This window comes from Pristiophorus japonicus, chromosome 7 (genome assembly GCF_044704955.1).
Source record: "Pristiophorus japonicus isolate sPriJap1 chromosome 7, sPriJap1.hap1, whole genome shotgun sequence".
Lineage (NCBI taxonomy): Eukaryota > Metazoa > Chordata > Chondrichthyes > Pristiophoridae > Pristiophorus > Pristiophorus japonicus.
In genome coordinates, this window is record NC_091983.1 from 235,541,545 (window position 1) to 235,562,947 (window position 21,403).

The following is a 21,403-nucleotide window of genomic DNA, read 5'->3' on the forward strand; positions in this document are numbered from 1 at the left end:
CCTCAGTACTGCCTCTGCGTCAGTGCAGCAGTGAACGGGCGGTGCTGAATCACGCACTTATATGGGCAGTTGGAGTTTGGAATATCACTATTTTGGGAAGGGAATTTATTTGAACTTTAAGGAAGTTTTGCAAAGGTAATATGACAAATATTTTTATCTGCGGGTCCCTGTATCTTTCAGCATCAATGAGCTGTCTTTTATTTTTAGCGTCTCGTTAATGTTTTCTATAGCTCCATCAAATGTTCTGTATTTCAACAAAAGTGATATGGGTAGTGAGAGAGAGAGAAAAAGAAAGTGAGGGAGAGACAAAGGGAGGGAGCGAGGGAGAGAGAAAGAGAGGAGAGAGAAATAAATCAAGTATTGAAGGGCAGTACATTTGTCACGATTGTGGTAAAATGCAAAATTATCCACTTAGGTAGGAAAAATAGAAAAGCAGATTATTTTTTAACTGGTGAGAGATTGGTGTTCAGAGGGAGCTGGGTGTCTTTGGACACGGATCACTGAAAGTTCACTTGCAGATACAGGAAGCAATTAAGAAAGCAAATGGTATGTTGGCTCGACATCTTACTACAATTATATAGGGCCCTGGTGAGACGGCACCTGGAGCATTGTGTACAGTTTTGGGGCTGAAATTGCCCCTTTTTCTTTAAGAGACGTGACCACATTAAAGAGGCAGCAGGAGGACAGTAAGGACTCACCGCCTCGTGAGCAAGGAGTCACCAACATTTATGAAATTGCCCTCCATTTGTTTACCAGCGGTGTTGGTCCGCTCCAAACCCCACCCACCGGCGGCAACCCTTTTCCACCCCGCGTGGGAAATTGCCCGGCGGGAAATTGCCCGCAGGAGCGGATAGGCCGTCGCTCGATGCCCCCGACAGCGTTCTCCTGCAGGAAGCTGAGTGTGGCTGGGCAGTGCGTCCGTCCTTAAAGGGGAGGTCGCTCTGCCGCTGCCGCCATTTTATTTCAATTGTCGGCCGATTACAAGTTAGGCCCGACAATGGCGGCCACGGGTTTGGCCGGGCCTCCAGGAGGCAGCCCGGCAATCCTCTTGGGTACCGGGCGGCTGGCCCGGCCAAACCCTCCCTGGTGGCCCAGTGGACCAAATTAAACTAAGTGCAGAGCTCACAGCGGCCTTCCCCTTTAACTGAGGGGAGGGACGTTGTGACGCATCAACACAACACTGATGACTTTGAGTGATGTCCGCTCTGCTCCAAGTGTACTTCCGTCCCGCAGCTGCCCCAAACACCGCCCCGACCAGAAAAAAAATCAAAGAACTGAATTGTGTTCTCCTTCAGGATCGGCGAGTGCGAACCCTTTCAGTCGGAGAACAATTTTGCCCCTTGATCTCCTTACCTAAGGAAGTATATACTTGCCATAGAGGGAGTGTAACAGTGGTTTACCAGACTGATTCCAGGGATGGGGGGATTGTCCTGTGGGGAGAGATTGAATAGACTAGGTGTATATTCTCTAGAGATTAGAAGAATGAGAGGGGATCTCATTGAAACATAAAAAATGATTGCAGGACTTGACAGGGTAGATGCAGGGAGGATGTTTCCCCTGGCTGGGGAGTCTAGAAACAGGGGTCACTGTCTCAGAGTAAGGGGTTGGCCATTTCGGACTGAGATGAGGAGAAATCTCTTCACTCTGACGGTGGTAAATCTTTGGAATTCTCTACCCCTGAGGGCGATGGAGGCTCAGTAGTTGAGTGTATTCAAGACGGAGATTGATAGATATTTGAATATTAAGGAATCAAGGGATATATGGATAGTGTAGGAAAGTGGAGTTGATCTAGAAGATCAGCCATGATCTTATTGAATGGTGGAGCAGGCTCGAGGGGCCGAATGGCCTACTCCTGCTCCTAATTCTTATGTTCTTATGATTTTCCTCCCATGGGCGAATGATCATTTTCAGAAAGTACAATCGAGCCCACGGAATTCTTTCCAACAATGTTGCAGGAGACTTGGCAACGTTTTCAGATGGACTTTCTTGGCACATTACTGATATTACATTCTTCTGCATAGATTATTGTCATGGATGTACTTTGGGATCATTAGCACTAGATGGTGGCACTGGGAGGCCATTGGGCTGCACCAAGTGTGTGCAGCCCAAGTATAAAAGGCCAGCCATTTTGTATATTAGTCACTTTGGGCCTTAATAAAGCAGAGCCAAGGTTATACCTCTTGGAGTTAAACAGTACTCAGTCTAACAGTTACTGCATACACAACATTTGGCGATAAGGCAACAAGAACCTTTGCATGCAAAAATGAGCACAATTGGATTGTTGGAGTGATTTGTGGAAGGAGAAGATTGAGCAGACTTTGTGAGCTGTTTGAGCCAGTTCTTCATGGCCAACAAAATGGAGGAGGTCGGCGACGCAGATCGGCGCCAGGTGGTGTTCCTCGTGGTTTGCGGTTCAACAATTTATGGTCTGATAAAGAATCTACTCCTGTTTGTGAGTCCAACAGAGAAGACATATGAAGAATTGTGTACACTGGTACAGGACCACCTTAAGACAGACAAAGGCATCATCATCTCGAGATACAGATTTAAACACACGTTCGCTCAGAGGGCCAGAATGCGGCAGAATTTGTTGCTGACCTGTGACATCTAGCGGGACCGTGTAAGTTCGGGGCTGTGTTGGCAGACATGCTGCGGGACTTCTTTGTAGTCGGCATGAACCACGAGGTGATCCTGCGTTAGCTACTGGCAGTGGAGACATTGGACTTGAATAGGGCCATCATGATCGCTCAGTCATACATGACGACGGATAGAAGTCTAAAGCAGATATCAGTGAAAAATCGAAAATCAGGAAGTACTGTAAATATGATTGATTCGGCGTTCGGCAGAACGACACATGGCAGGGCCTACCTGACTGCGTATGCAAAACCTGTTGCTGCCCAAAGTCCGCCAGCGGCAATTAATCTGATTTCTCCGTGTTGGCATTGTGGGGGAAATCACCGGCACCAGCAGTGCTGATTTAAGCAATATAGTTGCAAAGGTTGTCTGAGAGTGGGGCAAGTGTCTGCAGATGAGCAAGCGTGCTGCAACACACCATGTGGAGGATGATGGTCAGAAGTGCGGATCTAGATACGCAATCCATGATACCAGAGGAGGAAGTGTATGGACTGTACTCATTTCTAATGAAGAGCAAACCAATAATGATCAACATGAAATTTAATGGGATACCGGTATCGATGGAACTGGACATGAGGGCGAGTCGATCGATAATGAGCCAGAGGGCATTCAACAAGCTGTGGAACATTAAGGCTGTGAGGCCCAGGCTGATTCCAGTCACTGCCAAGTTGCGCACGTACACCAAAGAACTCATAACGATGATTGGCAGTGCCACATTTAAAGTGTCGTATGACAGTGCGGTTCATGAGTTACTGCTGTGGATTGTCCCAAGCAACGGCCCAATGCTGTTCGGCAGGAACTGGCTTGAAAAAATATGATGTGACTGGAATGACGTCAAGGCATTGTCGTCGGAGGAAGATACATGTGCCCAAATATTGAAAAAGTTCCCCTCACTGTTCGAACCAGGCATCGACAACTTCACGGGAGCCAAGGTACAGATCCACGTGGACTTGGATGCAAGGCCCATCCATCATAAAGCTCGGCAATTCCATATATGATGAGGGAGCAGGTCGAAATCGAACTGGACAGACTCCAGCATGAAGGGATCATATCACTGGTTGAATTTAATGAATAGGCCAGCTCCATTGTTCCTGTGCTGAAAAGTGATGGCACAGTCAGAATCTGTGGAGACTACAAGGCTACGATCAACAGGGTTTCGAAACAGGATCAGTACCCATTACCGAAGGCTGATGACTTGTTGCAATGCTAGCCGGGGGGGAAGTCGTTTACCAAACTGGACTTGATGTTGGCCTACTTGACACAGGAGCTGGTCGAGAAGTCGAAGAGACTTCCATGCATTAACACGCATAAAGGACAGTTTATTTATCACAGGTGGAATTCGCTCGGCTGCAGCAATATTTCAGAGGAACATGGAGAGTCTACTGAAGTCTGTTCCCAGAACCGTCGTGTTCCAACTTGACATCCTGATCACAGATCGTGACTCCGAGGAGCTTCTGAACATCCTGGAAGAGGTTCTACATCGTCTGGACAAAGTGGGACTCAGACTGAAACGCTCGAAGTGCGTCTTCATGGCACCAGAGGTTGAATTCCTGGGGAGGAAAATTGCTGCTGACGGCATCAGGCCCACGGACGCAAAAACCAAGGACATCAAGAATGCACCCAAGCCGCAGAATGTGACGGAGCTGCATTTGTTCCTGGGTCGACTCAACGACTTCGGTAACTTCCTATCTAAATTGAGCACCGTATTAGAACCACTGCACATGCTGCTAAAAAAAGGCGTCAACTGGGTGTGGGATGCGTCTCACGACAGAGCTTTTGAGAAAGCCACTAATCTGCTTTGCTCTAACAAGCTGTTGGTACATTATGACCCATGTAAACATTTAGTATTGGCCTGCGATGTTTCGTCATATGGAATTGGTTGCGTACTCCAACAAGCTAATGAGTTGGGTAAACTTCAACCAGTCGTGTATGCTTCAAAAAGTTTGTCTAAAGTGGAAAGAGCCTACAGTATAGCAGAGAAAGAAGCACTAGCCTGTGTGTATGGGGTTAAAAAGATGCATCAGTACCTGTTTGGTCTTTGGCTTGAACTGGAGACAGATCACAAGCTGCTCATTTCACTGTTCTCTGAAAACAAAGGTATCAATACCAATGCTCCATTGTGCATCCAGAGGTGGACGCTGACATTATCCGCTTACGATTATGTCATTCGCCATAGACCTGGCACCGAGAATTGTGCCGATATTTTGAGCCATCTGCCGTTGCCCACACCGGAGGTGGAAACACCACAACTGGCGGACCTATTGTTAGTTATGGATGCTTTTGAGAGTGAAGGATTCCCTGTCACGGCTCAACAAGCTAAGACCTGGACCATCCATGACCTGATTTTATCGGTGGTGAAGAGTTGCATCCTCAAAGTTGATTGGTCTGCCATACCCAAGCAAATGTGCGAGGAGACCAAACCTTACATTGGTCGTAAAGACGAACTGTCTATTCAGTCGTGTTGTTATGCCCAAGAAAGGGAGAGAGAAATTTGTGCGTGAGCTACATAGCACACATCCCGGCATTGTAATGATGAAAGCCATCACCAGGTCTCATGTATGGTGGCTAGGAATTGACTCTGAGCTGGAATCATGTGTGCATCAGTGCAACACTTGCATGCAGCTCAGCAAAGCACCAGCGGAACCACCATTGAGTCTGTGGTCGTGACCGTCCAAACCATGGTCCAGGATCCACATAGACTTTGCAGGTCCATTCCTGGAGAAGATGTTTTTAGTTGTGGTGGATGCATATTCGAAGTGGATAGAGTGTATAATCATGTCATCCAGTACATCCACAGCTGCCATTGAGAATGTCAGTGTCATGCTTGCGACACATGGTCTGCCTGACATGGTTGTTAGCGACAACGGATCGTGCTTCACCAGTCAGGATTTATGAAACTCAATAGTATCAAACATGTAAAGTCAGCACGGTTCAACCTACATCCAATTGGCAAGCAGAACGTGCTATCCAAATCATAAAGCAGAGTATGAAGCGAGTAACCCAAGGGTCACTGCAGACCCACCTATCATGCATACTGCTTAGTTACAGGACAAGACCACACACGCTTACCGGGGTCTCACCGGCTGAACTAATGGTGAAGAGAGGTCTTAAGACCAAGCTATCTCTTGTACACCCTGACTTGAATGATCATGTTGAATATAGAAGACAAAGTCAGCACGGGTATCACGATCGCGCTGCTGTGTCACACGATATTTCTGTAAATGATCCTGTATATATTCTGAATTATGGTCAGGGTCCCAAGTGGATCGCTGGCACTGTCATGGCCAAGGAGGGCAACAGAGTATTTATTGTCAAGCTCAAAAATGGCCAAACATGCGGGAAACATATGGATCAGACAAAGCTGTGGCACACAGACGAACCGGAACTGTCAGAGGAAGAGACAATCGATGCGTGCAATAAAGGTGCAGCAGTTATAATGGGTGACTTTAATATGCACATAGATTGGGTTAACCAAACTGGAAGCAATACGGTAGAGGTGGATTTCCTGGAGTGCATAAGGGATGGTTTTTTAGACCAATATGTCGAGGAACCAACTAGGGGGGAGGCCATCTTAGACTGGGTGTTGTGTAATGAGAGAGGATTAATTAGCAATCTCGTTGTGCGAGACCCCTTGGGGAAGAGTGACCATAATATGGTGGAATTCTGCATTAGGATGGAGAATGAAACAGTTAATTCAGAGACCATGGTCCAGAACTTAAAGAAGGGTAACTTTGAAGGTATGAGGCGTGAATTGGCTAGGATAGATTGACGAATGATACTGAAGGGGTTGACTGTGGATGGGCAATGGCAGACATTTAGAGGCCGCATGGATGAACTACAACAATTGTACATTCCTGTCGGTCGTAAAAATAAAAAAGGGAAGGTGGCTCAACCGTGGCTATCAAGGGAAATCAGGGATAGCATTAAAGCCAAGGAAGTGGCATACAAATTGGCCAGAAATAGCAGAGAACCCGGGGACTGGGAGAAATTTAGAACTCAGCAGAGGAGGACAAAGGGTTTGATTAGGGCAGGGAAAATGGAGTATGAGAAGAAGCTTGCAGGGAACATTAAGACGGATTGCAAAAGTTTCTATAGATATGTAAAGAGAAAAAGGTTAGTAAAGACAAACGTAGGTCCCCTGCAGTCAGAATCAGGGGAAGTCATAACGGGGAACAAAGAAATGGCGGACCAATTGAATAAGTACTTTGGTTCGGTATTCACTGAGGAGGACACAAACAACCTTCTGGATATAAAAGGGGTCGGAGGGTCTAGTAAGGAGGAGGAACTGAGGGAAATCCTTATTAGTCGGGAAATTGTGTTGGGGAAATTGATGGGATTGAAGGCCGATAAATCCCCAGGGCCTGATGGACTGCATCCCAGAGTACTTAAGGAGGTGGCCTTGGAAATAGTGGATGCATTGACAGTCATTTTCCAACATTCCATTGACTCTGGATCAGTTCCTATGGAGTGGAGGGTAGCCAATGTAACCCCACTTTTTAAAAAAGGAGGGAGAGAGAAAACAGGGAATTACAGACCGGTCAGCCTGACAGCGGTAGTGGGTAAAATGATGGAATCAATTATTAAGGATGTCATAGCAGTGCATTTGGAAAGAGGTAATATGATAGGTCCAAGTCAGCATGGATTTGTGAAAGGGAAATCATGCTTGACAAATCTTCTGGAATTTTTTGAGGATGTTTCCAGTAGAGTGGACAAGGGAGAACCAGTTGATGTGGTATATTTGGACTTTCAGAAGGCTTTCGACAAGGTCCCACACAAGAGATTAATGTGCAAAGTTAAAGCACATGGGATTGGGGGTAGTGTGCTGACATGGATTGAGAACTGGTTGTCAGACAGGAAGCAAAGAGTAGGAGTAAATGGGGACTTTTCAGAATGGCAGGCAGTGACTAGTGGGGTACCGCAAGGTTCTGTGCTGGGGCCCCAGCTGTTTACACTGTACATTAATGATTTAGACGAGGGGATTAAATGTAGTATCTCCAAATTTGCGGATGACACTAAGTTGGGTGGCAGTGTGAGCTGCAAGGAGGATTCTATGAGGCTGCAGAGCGACTTGGATAGGTTAGGTGAGTGGGCAAATGCATGGCAGATGAAGTATAATGTGGATAAATGTGAGGTTATCCACTTTGGTGGTAAAAACAGAGAGACAGACTATTATCTGAATGGTGACAGATTAGGAAAAGGGCAGGTGCAAAGAGACCTGGGTGTCATGGTACATCAGTCATTGAAGGTTGGCATGCAGGTACAGCAGGCGGTTAAGAAAGCAAATGGCATGTTGGCCTTCATAGCGAGGGGATTTGAGTACAAGGGCAGGGAGGTGTTGCTACAATTGTACAGGGCCTTGGTGAGGCCACACCTGGAGTATTGTGTACAGTTTTGGTCTCCTAACCTGAGGAAGGACATTCTTGCTATTGAGGGAGTGCAGCGAAGGTTCACCAGACTGATTCCTGGGATGGCGGGATTGACCTATCAAAAATACTGGATCAACTGGGCTTCTATTCACTGGAGTTCAGAAGAATGAGAGGGGATCTCATAGAAACGTTTAAAATACTGACGGGGTTAGACAGGTTAGATGCAGGAAGAATGTTCCCAATGTTGGGGAAGTCCAGAACCAGGGGACACAGTCTAAGGATAAGGGGGAAGCCATTTAGGACCGAGATGAGGAGGAATTTCTTCACCCAGAGAGTGGTGAACCTGTGGAATTCTCTACCACAGAAAGTTGTTGAGGCCAATTCACTAAATATATTCAAAAAGGAGTTAGATGAAGTCCTTACTACTCGGGGAATCAAGGGGTATGGTGAGACAGCAGGAATGGGGTACTGAAGTTGCATGTTCAGCCATGAACTCATTGAATGGCGGTGCAGGCTAGAAGGGCCGAATGGCCTACTCCTGCACCTATTTTCTATGTTTCTATGTTTCTATGACCAACCAACCTACCCCCAGTCATCAGAGGACTCAGTGGTCATCAGTGAACCACGACTTTCAATCACTGACATGTTCAATGAAAATAGACTTTCAATCCCTGACATGGCCATTGCCACTCCCATCAGGTCAGCCACCCAGCCAACAGTCACAACAGACTCTGAACACTCACCCAAGGCTGGAGTTGAATTGAGATGGTCAACCCGAGAGGGTAAAACACCGGACCATCTCAATTTATAAAAGACTGTGTTAATATCTCAGAGGTGGGTATTGTCATGTGTGTACTTTCGGGATCACTAGCCACTAGATGGCATCACTGTTGGAGGCCATTGGGCTGCACGCATATGTGTGCAGCCCAAGTATAAAAGGCCAGCCATTTTGTATATTATTCATTTTGGGCCTTACTAAAGCAGAGCCAAGGACATACCTCTTGGAGTTAAACAGTACTCAGTCTAACAGTTATTGCATACACAACAATTATTATCTACCATAATTTCTTCTTATCTCACCACATTTATTTTTGTTTTGATTTTGAGCACTGTATAATTTGCATTTTAGATTTTACGGAAGTAGTCAGCAAATTATAGATGAATGAGGAAGAGTTTTCCGCAAGTGTAACAAAATATTTACAGCACAGAAAATAGCCATTGGGCCCAACAGGTCTATGCCAGTGGTTATGCTCCACACGGGCCTTCTCCCACCACACTTCATCTCACCCCGTCAACTTATCCTTCAATTGCTTTCTCACACTTGTGATTATCCAGCTTCCCCTTTTTGTATCTCACCTCAATCATGAGTTCCTCATTCTCACCCCTCCCTGGGTAAAATTGAGAATCACTGAACAGGATTCTCCGCATTCCTTTCGGAGTGTAACCAACAATGACGTCTCATGAGGGTGGGACAATACTGGGAGGGTCAGTACTGAGTGAGTGCTGTCCTGTCGGAGGCTCAGTAGTGAGGGAACGCTGTACTTCGGATGGTCAGTACTGAAGGAGCATTGCCCTGTCGGAAGGTCAGTACTGATCGAGCGCTGCCGTGTCGGAGGGTCAGTATTGAGGGAGCTCTTCCCCGTCAGAGGGTCATTACTGAGGGAGCACTGCACTATCGGAGGGTCATTACTGAGGGAGCACTGCACTATCGGAGGGTCAGTACTGAGGGAGTGCTGCACTGTTGTAGGGTCAGTACTGAGGGAGCACTGCACTGTTGTAGGTTCAGTACTGAGGGGTGCTGCACTGTTGTAGGGTCAGTATTGAGGGACGCTGCACTGTTGTAGGGTCAGTACTGAGGGGTGCTGCACTGTTGTAGGGTCAGTACTGAGGGACGCTGCACTGTTGTAGGGTCAGTACTGAGGGACGCTGCACTGTTGTAGGGTCAGTACTGAGGGACGCTGCACTGTTGCAGGGTCAGTACTGAGGGAGCAGTGCATTGTTGTAGGGTCAGTACTGAGCAAGCGCTGCACTGTTGTGGGGTCAGTACTGAGGGAGCAGTGCATTTTTGTAGGATCAGTACTGAGCAAGCGCTGCACTGTTGTGGGGTCAGTACTGAGGGAGCAGTGCATTGTTGTAGGATCAGTACTGAGGGACGCTGCACTGTTGTAGGGTCAGTACTGAGAGAGCACTGCACTGTTGTAGGGTCAGTACTGAGGGACGCTGCACTGTTGTAGGGTCAGTACTGAGGGAGCACTGCACTGTTGGAGTTTCAGTACTGAGTGAGCACTGCACTGTTGTGGGATCAGTACTGAGGGAGCACTGCACTGTCAGAGGGTCAGTACTGAGGGAGCACTGCACTGTTGTAGGGTCAGTACTGAGGGACGCTGTATTGTTGTAGGGTTAGTACTGAGGGAGCACTGCACTGTTGTAGGGTCAGTACTGAGGGAGCACTGCATTGTTGTAGGGTCAGTACTGAGCAAGTGCTGTACTGTTGTAGGGTCAGTACTGAGGGAGCACTGCACTGTTGTAGGTTCAGTACTGAGGGACGCTGCACTGTTGTAGGGTCAGTACTGAGGGAGCACTGCACTGTTGGAGTTTCAGTACTGAGTGAGCACTGCACTGTTGTGGGATCAGTACTGAGGGAGCACTGCACTGTCAGAGGGTCAGTACTGAGGGAGCACTGCACTGTTGTAGGGTCAGTACTGAGGGACGCTGCACTGTTGTGGGATCAGTACTGAGCAAGCACTGCACTGTTGTGGGATCAGTACTGAGGGAGCACTGCACTGTTGTAGGGTCAGTACTGAGGGAGCACTGCATTGTTGCAGGGTCAGTACTGAGGGAGCAGTGCATTGTTGTAGGGTCAGTACTGAGCAAGCGCTGCACTGTTGTGGGGTCAGTACTGAGGGAGCAGTGCATTTTTGTAGGATCAGTACTGAGCAAGCGCTGCACTGTTGTGGGGTCAGTACTGAGGGAGCAGTGCATTGTTGTAGGGTCAGTACTGAGGGATGCTGCACTGTTGTAGGGTCAGTACTGAGGGAGCACTGCACTGTTGTAGGGTCAGTACTGAGGGACGCTGCACTGTTGTAGGGTCAGTACTGAGGGAGCACTGCACTGTTGGAGTTTCAGTACTGAGTGAGCACTGCACTGTTGTGGGATCAGTACTGAGGGAGCACTGCACTGTCAGAGGGTCAGTACTGAGGGAGCACTGCACTGTTGTAGGGTCAGTACTGAGGGACGCTGTATTGTTGTAGGGTTAGTACTGAGGGAGCACTGCACTGTTGTAGGGTCAGTACTGAGGGAGCACTGCATTGTTGTAGGGTCAGTACTGAGCAAGTGCTGTACTGTTGTAGGGTCAGTACTGAGGGAGCACTGCACTGTTGTAGGTTCAGTACTGAGGGACGCTGCACTGTTGTAGGGTCAGTACTGAGGGAGCACTGCACTGTTGGAGTTTCAGTACTGAGTGAGCACTGCACTGTTGTGGGATCAGTACTGAGGGAGCACTGCACTGTCAGAGGGTCAGTACTGAGGGAGCACTGCACTGTTGTAGGGTCAGTACTGAGGGACGCTGCACTGTTGTGGGATCAGTACTGAGCAAGCACTGCACTGTTGTGGGATCAGTACTGAGGGAGCACTGCACTGTTGTAGGGTCAGTACTGAGGGAGCACTGCATTGTTGTAGGGTCAGTACTGAGCAAGTGCTGTACTGTTGTAGGGTCAGTACTGAGGGAGCACTGCACTGTTGTAGGTTCAGTACTGAGGGACGCTGCACTGTTGTAGGGTCAGTACTGAGGGAGCACTGCACTGTTGGAGTTTCAGTACTGAGTGAGCACTGCACTGTTGTGGGATCAGTACTGAGGGAGCACTGCACTGTCAGAGGGTCAGTACTGAGGGAGCACTGCACTGTTGTAGGGTCAGTACTGAGGGACGCTGCACTGTTGTGGGATCAGTACTGAGCAAGCACTGCACTGTTGTGGGATCAGTACTGAGGGAGCACTGCACTGTTGTAGGGTCAGTACTGAGGGAGCACTGCACTGTCAGAGGGTCAGTACTGAGCGAGCACTGCACTGTTGTGGGATCACTACTGAGCGAGCACTGCACTGTTGTAGGGTCACTACTGAGGGACGCTGCACTGTTGTGGGATCAGTACTGAGGGAGCACTGCACTGTTGTAGGGTCAGTACTGAGGGAGCACTGCACTGTCAGAGGGTCAGTACTGAGGGAGCACTGCACTGTTGTAGGGTCAGTACTGAGGGACGCTGCACTGTTGTAGGGTCAGTACTGAGGGAGCACTGCACTGTCAGAGGGTCAGTACTGAGGGAGCACTGCACTGTAGGATACGCTGTCTTTCGCGATTTTAAACCAAAGTTCCATCTATCCCCTTGGGAGGACATAATAGAACCTCTGGCCATTATTGGAAGAAGATCAGGGAATGAGGTTTCCCCCGTGTCCTGGGACCCAATATTTATCCCTTAACCAACATCAATATAAACAGATTATCTGGTCATTGATCACATTACTGTTTGTGGGTTCTTGCTGTGTGCAAATTGGCTGCGGCGTTTCCTTCATTACAACAATGACTACACTTCAAAAATAGGTCATTGACTGTACAGCGATTGGGATGTCCTGAGGTGGTGAAAGGCACTGTAGAAATGGGAGCTCTTTCTTTCAGGCACTGGATCAGGAACCTCCCAGGTTATCAAAGGGCATTTTACAAGACTCGGGGTCAATGGCACCGTTGAACAAGAAGGCCAAGCGGTATTTGACCTTTGCCACCGGGCTCTTCGAGTGTATCAGCTTCACGGGCGTGATCTTCGGCTGGGCTTCCCTCATCTTCGTACTGAAGAAGGAGGAATATTTCTCCGACCTCTGTGTCCCACTGCACAACTCCAGCGACCCCGGCGCGAGGAATGGCACCAGTGAGTATCTGCGGGATGAGGGAAGGGAGGGGGTAGGGGAAAGAGGGAGAGAGAGTGACTGAGTTTGGAATGGCACCAGTAAGTGTCCGAAGGGAGGGAGATAGAGGGACAGAAAGAGAGAGGGACAGAGAGAGAGGGACAGAGAGAGAGGGCAACAGAGAGAGATAGTGACAGAGAACGAGAGAGAGAGACAGAGAGAGAGAAAGGGGTGACAGAGAGAGAGTGACAGAGAGAGAGGAGGAGAGAGAGTGAACGAGAGGGACAGAGGGAGACAGAAATACAGAGAAAGAGAGAGAGAGAGGGACAGAGATTGAGAGAGGGACAGAGAGAGTGAGGGAGGGAGAGGGCCAGAGAGAGAGACAAACAGAGAGACAGAGAGAGAGAGAGAGACACAGAGAGAGAGAGAGAGGGAAACAGAGAGAAAGAGAGAGAGAGAAAAGGGTGACAGAGAGAGGGACAGAGAGAGAGTGAGGGAGAGAGAGAGACACAGAGAGAGAGAAAGAGAGAGAGAGAGAGAGAGGGACAGAGAGAGAGAGAAAGGGGTGACAGAGAGAGAGGGACAGAGAACGAGAGGAACAGAGAGAAAGAGCGAGCGGGACAGAGAGAGAGACAGAAAGACAGAGAATGAGAGAGAGAGGGACAGAGAATGAGAGAGGGACAGAGAGAGAGAGAGTAAGGAGTGACAGAGAGAGAGGGACAGAGAGAGAGCGCGAGAGAGAGTGATGGAGGGAGAGGGACAGAGAGAGAGAGAAACAGAGAGAGAGAGGGAGAGAGAGTGAGGGAGAGGGACAAAGAGAGAGACAGAGAAAGAGAGAGAGGGAAAGAGAGAGACAGGGGTGACAGAGAGGGACAGAGAGAGAGAGGAACAGAGAGAGCGAGGGAGAGGGACAAAGAGAGAGATAGAGAGCGAGAGAAACTGAGAGAGAGAAAGGGATGACAGATCGAGAGAGGGACAGTGAAAAAGAGTGACAGGGAGAGAGGGACAGAGCAAACTATATCAGTATGAGGGGTGACTTGGCTAAGGTAGATTGGGAAACTACATTAAAAGATATGATGGTAGACAAGCAATGGCTAGCATTTAAAGATCTAATACATCATTTACAACAAATATACATTCTTTTAAGACGCAAAAACCTCACAGGAAAACTGGTTAAACATGGCTAACAAGAGATGTTAAAACTACTATTAGATCGAATGAAGAGGCTTGTAATGGTGCCAAAAAGACTAATAAGCCTGAGGATTAGGAGGATTTTAGAATTCAGCAAAGGAGGACCAAGAAATTGATCAAGAAAGAGAAAAAGAATATGGGAGTAAATTAGGAAGAGACATAAAAACAGATTGTAACCATTTCTATAGGTATGTAAATAGGAAGAGATAAGTAAAGGGAATGACATAGGTAGAAAAAGGGGTGAGGTCCTGCAGGCAGAGTTTAGGGAGCTAGGAGAAAGATTAAAAAGCAAGATCTCAAAGGTAGCAATCTCCGTGTTACTCCCGGAGCCACGTGCTAGTGAGTACAGAAATAGGAGGATAGAGAAGATGAATACGTGGCTGCAGAGATGGTGCATGCGGGAGGGCTTTAGATTCCTGAGGCATTGGGACTGTTTCTGGGGGAGATGGGACCTGTCCAAGCCGATCAGGTTGCTCCTCAATATACCCATGACCAATATCCTCGCGGGAGGTTTTGCTATTCTTATTGGGGAGGGTTTAAATTAGCTTGGCAGGGGGATGGGAACTGGAGAATAGATTCAGTGGGAAGAGAAGTAAAGCTGGAATTGGGCATCAGAGTAGTAGAAGTAGAAAGTGAATTTGGAAGATAGATGAAACAAGGGCTGAAAAATAGACAAAAGGGTAGTTTAGCAATACTAAATGTGATATACTTCAATGTAAGGAGTATAGGAAATAAGGCAGATGAGCTGAGAGCACAGATTGACACTTGGCAGTATGATATTATAGCTATTACTGAGACATGGCTGACAGAAGGATAGGTATGACTGCTCTACTTTCCTGGTTACAGGGTTTTCAGACTGGATAGAGAGGGGGGTAAAACAGGAGCGGGTGTACAGTATTGATTAAAGAAACAATCACATCTGTGGGAAGGGATGATATGTTAGAGGAGTCATCAAACGAGGCTATATGGGTTGAATTAAAGAATAAAAAAGGGGCGATCACAATATTGGGAGTGTACTATAGACCCCCAAGCAGTCAGAGTGAGATAGAAGAACAAATATGTGGGCAAATTGCTGCAAAGTGCAAAATCTATCGAGCTGTAATAGTGGGGGATTTCAACTATGCCCATATTAACTTGGAAAAAGGTAGTGTGAATGGTACAGAAGGTGCGGAATTCCTAAAATGCATTCAGGAAAAATTATTTTGTCAGTACATAACAAACCCAACAAGGAAGGGTCAGTTCTGTACTTAGTTTTGGGGAATGAAGAGAGGCAGGTGGAAGGGGTATCAGTGGGAGAGCATTTTGGTGCTAGTGACCATAATTCAGTAAGATTTTGGGTAGTTATGGAAAAGGAAAAAGGGGGACCAGTGAAAACAGTTCTCAACTGGGGAAACGCCAATTTTGCTGAGCTGAGATGGGATTTGGCCAAAGTGGACTGGAAATGGCTACTTGATAGTAAATCAGTGTCAGAGCAGTGGGAGGCATTCGAGGAGGAGATCCTGAGGGTACAAGGCAAATATGTTCCACTAATAAAAGGGTGGGGCTAACAAATCTAGAGCCCTCTGATGTCAGAGGACATATAGAGTAAGATAAAGAAAAAAAGGGAAGCTTATGACAGATACGGAGAACTCAACACTGCAGAAACTCTAGCGGAGTATAAGAATTAAAAAAGATATCAGGAAGTCAGAGAGAGAGCATGAAAGAATGTTGGCAGTAAAATCAGGGAAAAGCCAAAGATGTTTTATAGATATAATGAGCAAGAGGATAACTAGAGAAAGAGTGGGGCCTCTTAGAGACCGTCAATGAAATCTGTGTGTAGAGGCAGAAGATGTCGGTAAGATATATAATGAATACTTTGTATCTGTGCAGCAACTCAGAGTGGGAAAACCGAGTTTGGTAAGTGGGAGAGTCTTAAGGGTTTGGAGGTTGGTGGCAATTGCTAGTCGCCTTTAAGTAAGATTAACAGTTAAATATTTAGCATTCTTTCAGGCTGAGGTAGAGACAAACTAGCTAGCTCGCTCTCCAGTAGTTTGCTAAATAGCCAGTTAGTTAAAACTAGTTAAAACCGTTTTTTGAGCAGCTGACCAGTGGTGACTCATCTGAGCCACAAGCAATTAAAAAATCGAGGGCACGTGCTGTTAGCTCGGAGTGCAGCAGCTCAGAGTGGGAAAACAGGGTTTGGTAAGTGGGAGAGTCTGGTGAAGTGGGGGCGGGAGGTTTTGCTTTGCCTTGTTTTTCCTAACTTTTTCCGCAGAGTGGCAACGTACCTGAGCCGGAGCAGACCGAGGCCCGAGAGTGGGAATAAAAGCCACAGCAGACATAGAAACATAGAAAAATAGGTGCAGGAGCAGGCCATTCGGCCCTTCGAGCCTGCACCACCATTCAATGAGATCATGGCTGCTCATTCACCTCAGTACCCCTTTCCTGCTTTCTCTCCATATGCCTTGATCCCCTTAGCTGTAAGAGCCAAATCTAACTCCCTCTTGAATATATCCAATGAACTGACATCAACAACTCTCTGCAATAAAGAATTCCACAGGTTAACAACTCTCCGAGTGAAGAAGCTTCTCCTCATCTCAGTCCTAAATGGCTTACCCCTTATCCTTAGACTGTGTCCCCTGGTTCTGGACTTCCCCAACATTGGGAACATTCTTCGTGCATCTAATCTGTCCAGTCCCGTCAATTTTAAATGTTTCTATGAGATCCCCTCTCTTTCTTCTAAACTCCAGTGAATACAGGCTCCGACGATCCAGTCTCCCTTCATATGTCAGTCCTGCCATCCTGGGAATTAGTCTGGTGAACCTTCGCTGCACTCCTTCAATAGCAAGAATGTCCTTCCTCGGGGTTAGGAGACCAAAACTGAACACAATATTCTAGGTGAGGCCTAACCAAGGCTCTGTATAACTGCAGTAAGACCTCCCTTCTCCTATACTCAAATCACCTAGCTATGAAGGCCAACATACCATTTGCCTTCTTCACTGCCTGCTGTACCTGCATGCCAACTTTCTATGACTGATATACCATGACACCCAGGTCTCGTTGCACCTCCCCTTTTTCGAATCCACCGCCATTCAGATAATATTCTGCCTTCGTGTTTTTGCCACCAAAGTGCATAACCTCACATTTATCCACATTATACTGCATCTGCCATGCATTTGCCTAATCACCTAACCTGTCCAAGTCAGCCTGCAGCCTCTGAGCATCCTCCTCACAGCTCTCACCACCACCCAGCTTAGAGTCATCTGCAAGCGTGGAGATATTATACTCAATTCCTTCATCTAAATAATTAATGTATATTGTAAATAGCTGGGGTCACAGCACTGAGCCCTGCAGCACCCCATTAGTCACTGCCTGCCATTCTGAAAAGGACCCATTTATCCTGACTCTCTGCTTCCTGTCTGCCAACCAGTTCTCTATCCACGTCTGTACATTACTTCCAATACCATCTGCTTTAATTTTGCACATCAATCTCTTGTGTGGGACCTTGTCAAAAGCCTTTTGAAAGTCCAAATACACCACATCCATTGGTTCTCCCTTGTCCACTCTACTAGTTACATCCTCAAAAAATTCCAGAAGATTTGTCTAGCATGATTTCCCTTTTACAAATCCATGCTGACTTGGACCGATCTTGTCACTGCTTTCCAAATGCGCTGCTATTTCTTCTTTAATAATTGATTCCATCATTTTCCCCACTACTGATGTCAGTCTAACTGGTGTATAATTCCCCGTTTTCTCTCTCCCTCCTTTTTTAAAAAGTGGTGTTACATTTGCTACCCTCCAGTCCATAGGAACTGATCCAGAGTTTATAGACTGTTGGAAAATTATCACAAGTGCATCCACTATTTCTAGGGCTACTTCCTTAAGTACTCTGGCATGCAGATTACCAGGCCCTGGGGATTTTTCAGCCTTCAATCCCATCAATTTTGCTAACACAATTTCCAGCCTAATAAGGATTTTCTTCAGTTCCTCCTTCTGACTAGACCCTCGGTCCCCTAGTATTTCCGGAAGGTTATTTGTGTCTTCCTTCCTGAAGACAGAAGCAAAGTATTTGTTCAACTGGTCTGCCATTTCTTTGTTCCCCATTATAAATTCAGCTGATTCTGACTGCAAGGGACCTACGGTTGTCTTCACTAATCTTGATCTCTTCATATATCTATAGAAGCTTTTGCAATTAGTTTTTATGTTCCCAGCAAGGTTCCTCTCATACTCTCTTTTCCCCCTCCTGATTAAAGCCTTTGTCCTCCTCTGCTGAATTTTAAATTCCTTGTGGTCCTCAGGTTTGCTGCTTTATATAGCCAATTTATATGCCTCTTTCTTGGATTTAACACGATCCTTAATTTCCCTTGTTAGCCATGGTTGAGCCAGCTTCTCCGTTTTAATTTTACTCCAGACAACGATGTTCAATTGTTGAAGTTCATCCATGTGATCTTTAAATGTTTGCCATTGCCTATCCACCGTCAATCCTTTAAATATCATTCGCCAGTCTATTCTAGCCAATTCATGTCTCATACCATCGAAGTTACCTTTCCTTAAGTTCAGAACCCTCGTCTCTGAATTAACTGTGTCACTCTCCATCTTAAAAAGAATTCTGCCATATTATGGTCACTCTTCCCAAGGGGCCTCGCACAAGAAGATTGCTAATTAGTCCTTTCTCATTACACATCACCCATCTAGGATGGCCAGCCCTCCAGTTGGTTCGTCGACATATTGGTCCAGAAAACCATCCCTAATACACTCCAGGAAATCCTCCTCACCGTATTGCTACCAGTTTGGTCAGCTCCACCCATACAGATTCCACATCATCCAAGCTAATGTCCTTCCTTACTATTGCGTTAATTTCCTCTTTAACCAGCAATGCTACCCCACCTCCTTTTCCTTTCTGTCTATCGTTCATGAATGTTGAATACCCCTGGATGTTGAGCTCCCAGCCTTGGTCACCCTGGAGCCATGTCTCCATGATACCAATTATATCATATTTGTTTTTAACACACTTTACTGCCTGTGCAGTTAATTCCTCCACCTTATTACAAATACGCCTCGCATTGAGGCACAGAGCCTTCAGGCTTGTCCTTTTAACACACTTTGCCCCTTTAGAATTTTGCTGTAATGTGGCCCTTTTTGATTTTTGCCTTAGGTTTCTCTGCCCTCCACTTTTTCTTTTACTTTTCTTCTTTCTATCTTTTGCTTCTGCCCCCATTCTATTTCCCTCTGTCTCCCTGCCTAGTTTCCCATCCCCCTGCCATATTAGTTTAACCCCTCCCCAACAGCACTAGCAAACACTCCCCCTAGGACATTGGTTCCGGTCCTGCCCAGGTGCAGACCGTCCGGTTTGTACTGGTCCCACCATCCGCAGAACTGGTTCCAATGTCCCAGGAATTTAAATCCTTCCCTTCTGCACCATTCCTGAGCTATCCTGCAATTTATCTCAGCTATCCTGCAATTCCTACTCTGACTAGCATGTGGCACTGGTAGCAATCCTGAGATTACTACCTTTGAGGTCCCACTTTTTAAACTAGCTCCTTAAAATCAGCTTGTAGGCCCTCATCCAGTTTTTTACCTATATCTTTGGTACCTATATGCAGCACGACAACTGGCTGTTCACCCTCCCTCTCGAAAATGCCCTGCAGCCGTTCTGAGACATCCTTGACCCTTGCACTCGGGAGGCAACATACCATCAGCATACAGCCAGTGTGATCTCCTGGACTAGTTTTGATCACCTGGTTGGATCGGAGATGAATTTTCCCAGATTTTTCCGCAATTGGCCTGGGTTTTTTTCTGGTTAATGACTCTCCCAGGAGATCGCATGGCTCCGGGTGAGGAGAACCCTGTATGTGACATCACAGGTAATGCAGGTAAGTGATTAGTAGTGATTGTGGGCTAAGTTTTTCTTTTAAATTAATATATAGCATATAACTAAATACTAAAAACTGACCTTTACTTGTTTAACTAATTTGATAAACTATATAGGGTAAATACTTGATTAACGCTAAACTAATTAATTCAATAAAATAATGGGAAAACAGGAGATGTGTTGTTGCTGCAATATGTGTGAGGTTCTAGAAGTTTTGGTCGAGGGCGACTACATCTGCGGTAAGTGTCTGCGGCTCCAGGTTGAGGAGCTGGATTCCGAGCTGCAGCCATTGCGAGACATGAGAGAGGGAGAAAGTTACTTGGACCTGTTGCTCCAGGAGGCAGCCACACCCTCTAGATTAAATACTTTAGAATTGACACATGGTCAGGGACTGGAGCATGTGACTGCGAGTGAAGCAGGTAAGGGGATCCAGGAGGTAGTATTGCAGGAGCCTCAGTCCCTGCACTTGTCCAATAGATTTTAGGTTCTTGCAAAACTTGTGGATAAGTGTTCAGACTGCGGGGTGGACAAGCAGACTGAACAAAGTACCGTGGTGCAGAAAGCCATTCATGTGCGGGGAGTAAAGAGGCAGATGGTTGTATTGGGGATAGTATAGTTCGGGAGATAGATCGGGTTCTCTGCAGCCGAGAGTGTGCATCCTGAAGGCGATGTTGCCTACCTGGTGCCAGGGTAAAGGACATCTCCTCCGGGCCGGAGGAGAACTTGGAGTGGGAGGGGGAGCATCCAGTTGCCGTGATACATGTAGGTACCAATGACATAGGTAGAACTAAGAAAGAGGTTCTGCTGAGAGAGTTTGAACATCGAGGGACGAAATTGAAAAGCAAAACCACAAAGGTAGTAATCACTGCATTATTTACTGAGCCACGAGCAAATTGGCATAGGGTCAATAGGAGAGGCAGTATTGAGGGAGCACCGCACTGTTGGAGGGCCAGTACTGTGGGAGTGCCACATTGTCGGAGGGGCATTACTGAGGGAGTGCGACACTGTCAGAGGGACAATACTGCAGGACAGCCACACTGTTGGAGGGGCAGTTCTGAGGGAAGGCTGCACTGTCGGAAAGTCATTACTGAGGGAACACCAGACTGTTGGAGGGTCCGTCTTTCATATGAGACATTAAACCAAGGCCCCAGTCTGCCCTCTTAGTGGAAGAAAAGTTCCCACAGCCACTATTGGAAGAAGAGCAGGGGCAGTTCTGCCCAAGGTATAGGGACAATATTTATCCCACAACCAATATCACAAAAAAACAGATGATCCGGTCATTAATCACGTTGCTGTTTGTGTGGGCTTGCTGTGTGAAAATTGGCTGCCATGTTTTCTACATTGCAACAGTAACTACACTTCAAAAGGACTTCAGTTGGGACGTCTTGAGTTGGTGAAAGGCGCTGTAGAAATCGATGCTCTTTCTCTCTGTCTGTCTCACTCACTTTCTCGTCCTTTCTTTCTCTCTCT

General features: G+C 46.8%; 1 protein-coding gene across 1 annotated transcript in view; it reads left to right on the forward strand.

Annotated features, from left to right (window-relative positions):
- Positions 1–12,724: 12,724 nt before the first annotated feature.
- Positions 12,725–21,403, forward strand: part of LOC139266700 (equilibrative nucleobase transporter 1-like) — an 83,659-nt gene continuing 74,980 nt past the window's right edge. The window contains exon 1 of the mRNA XM_070884289.1: positions 12,725–12,914. Within this exon, the coding sequence (XP_070740390.1) occupies positions 12,725–12,914 (190 nt within the window). The remainder of the gene's footprint in view (positions 12,915–21,403) is intronic.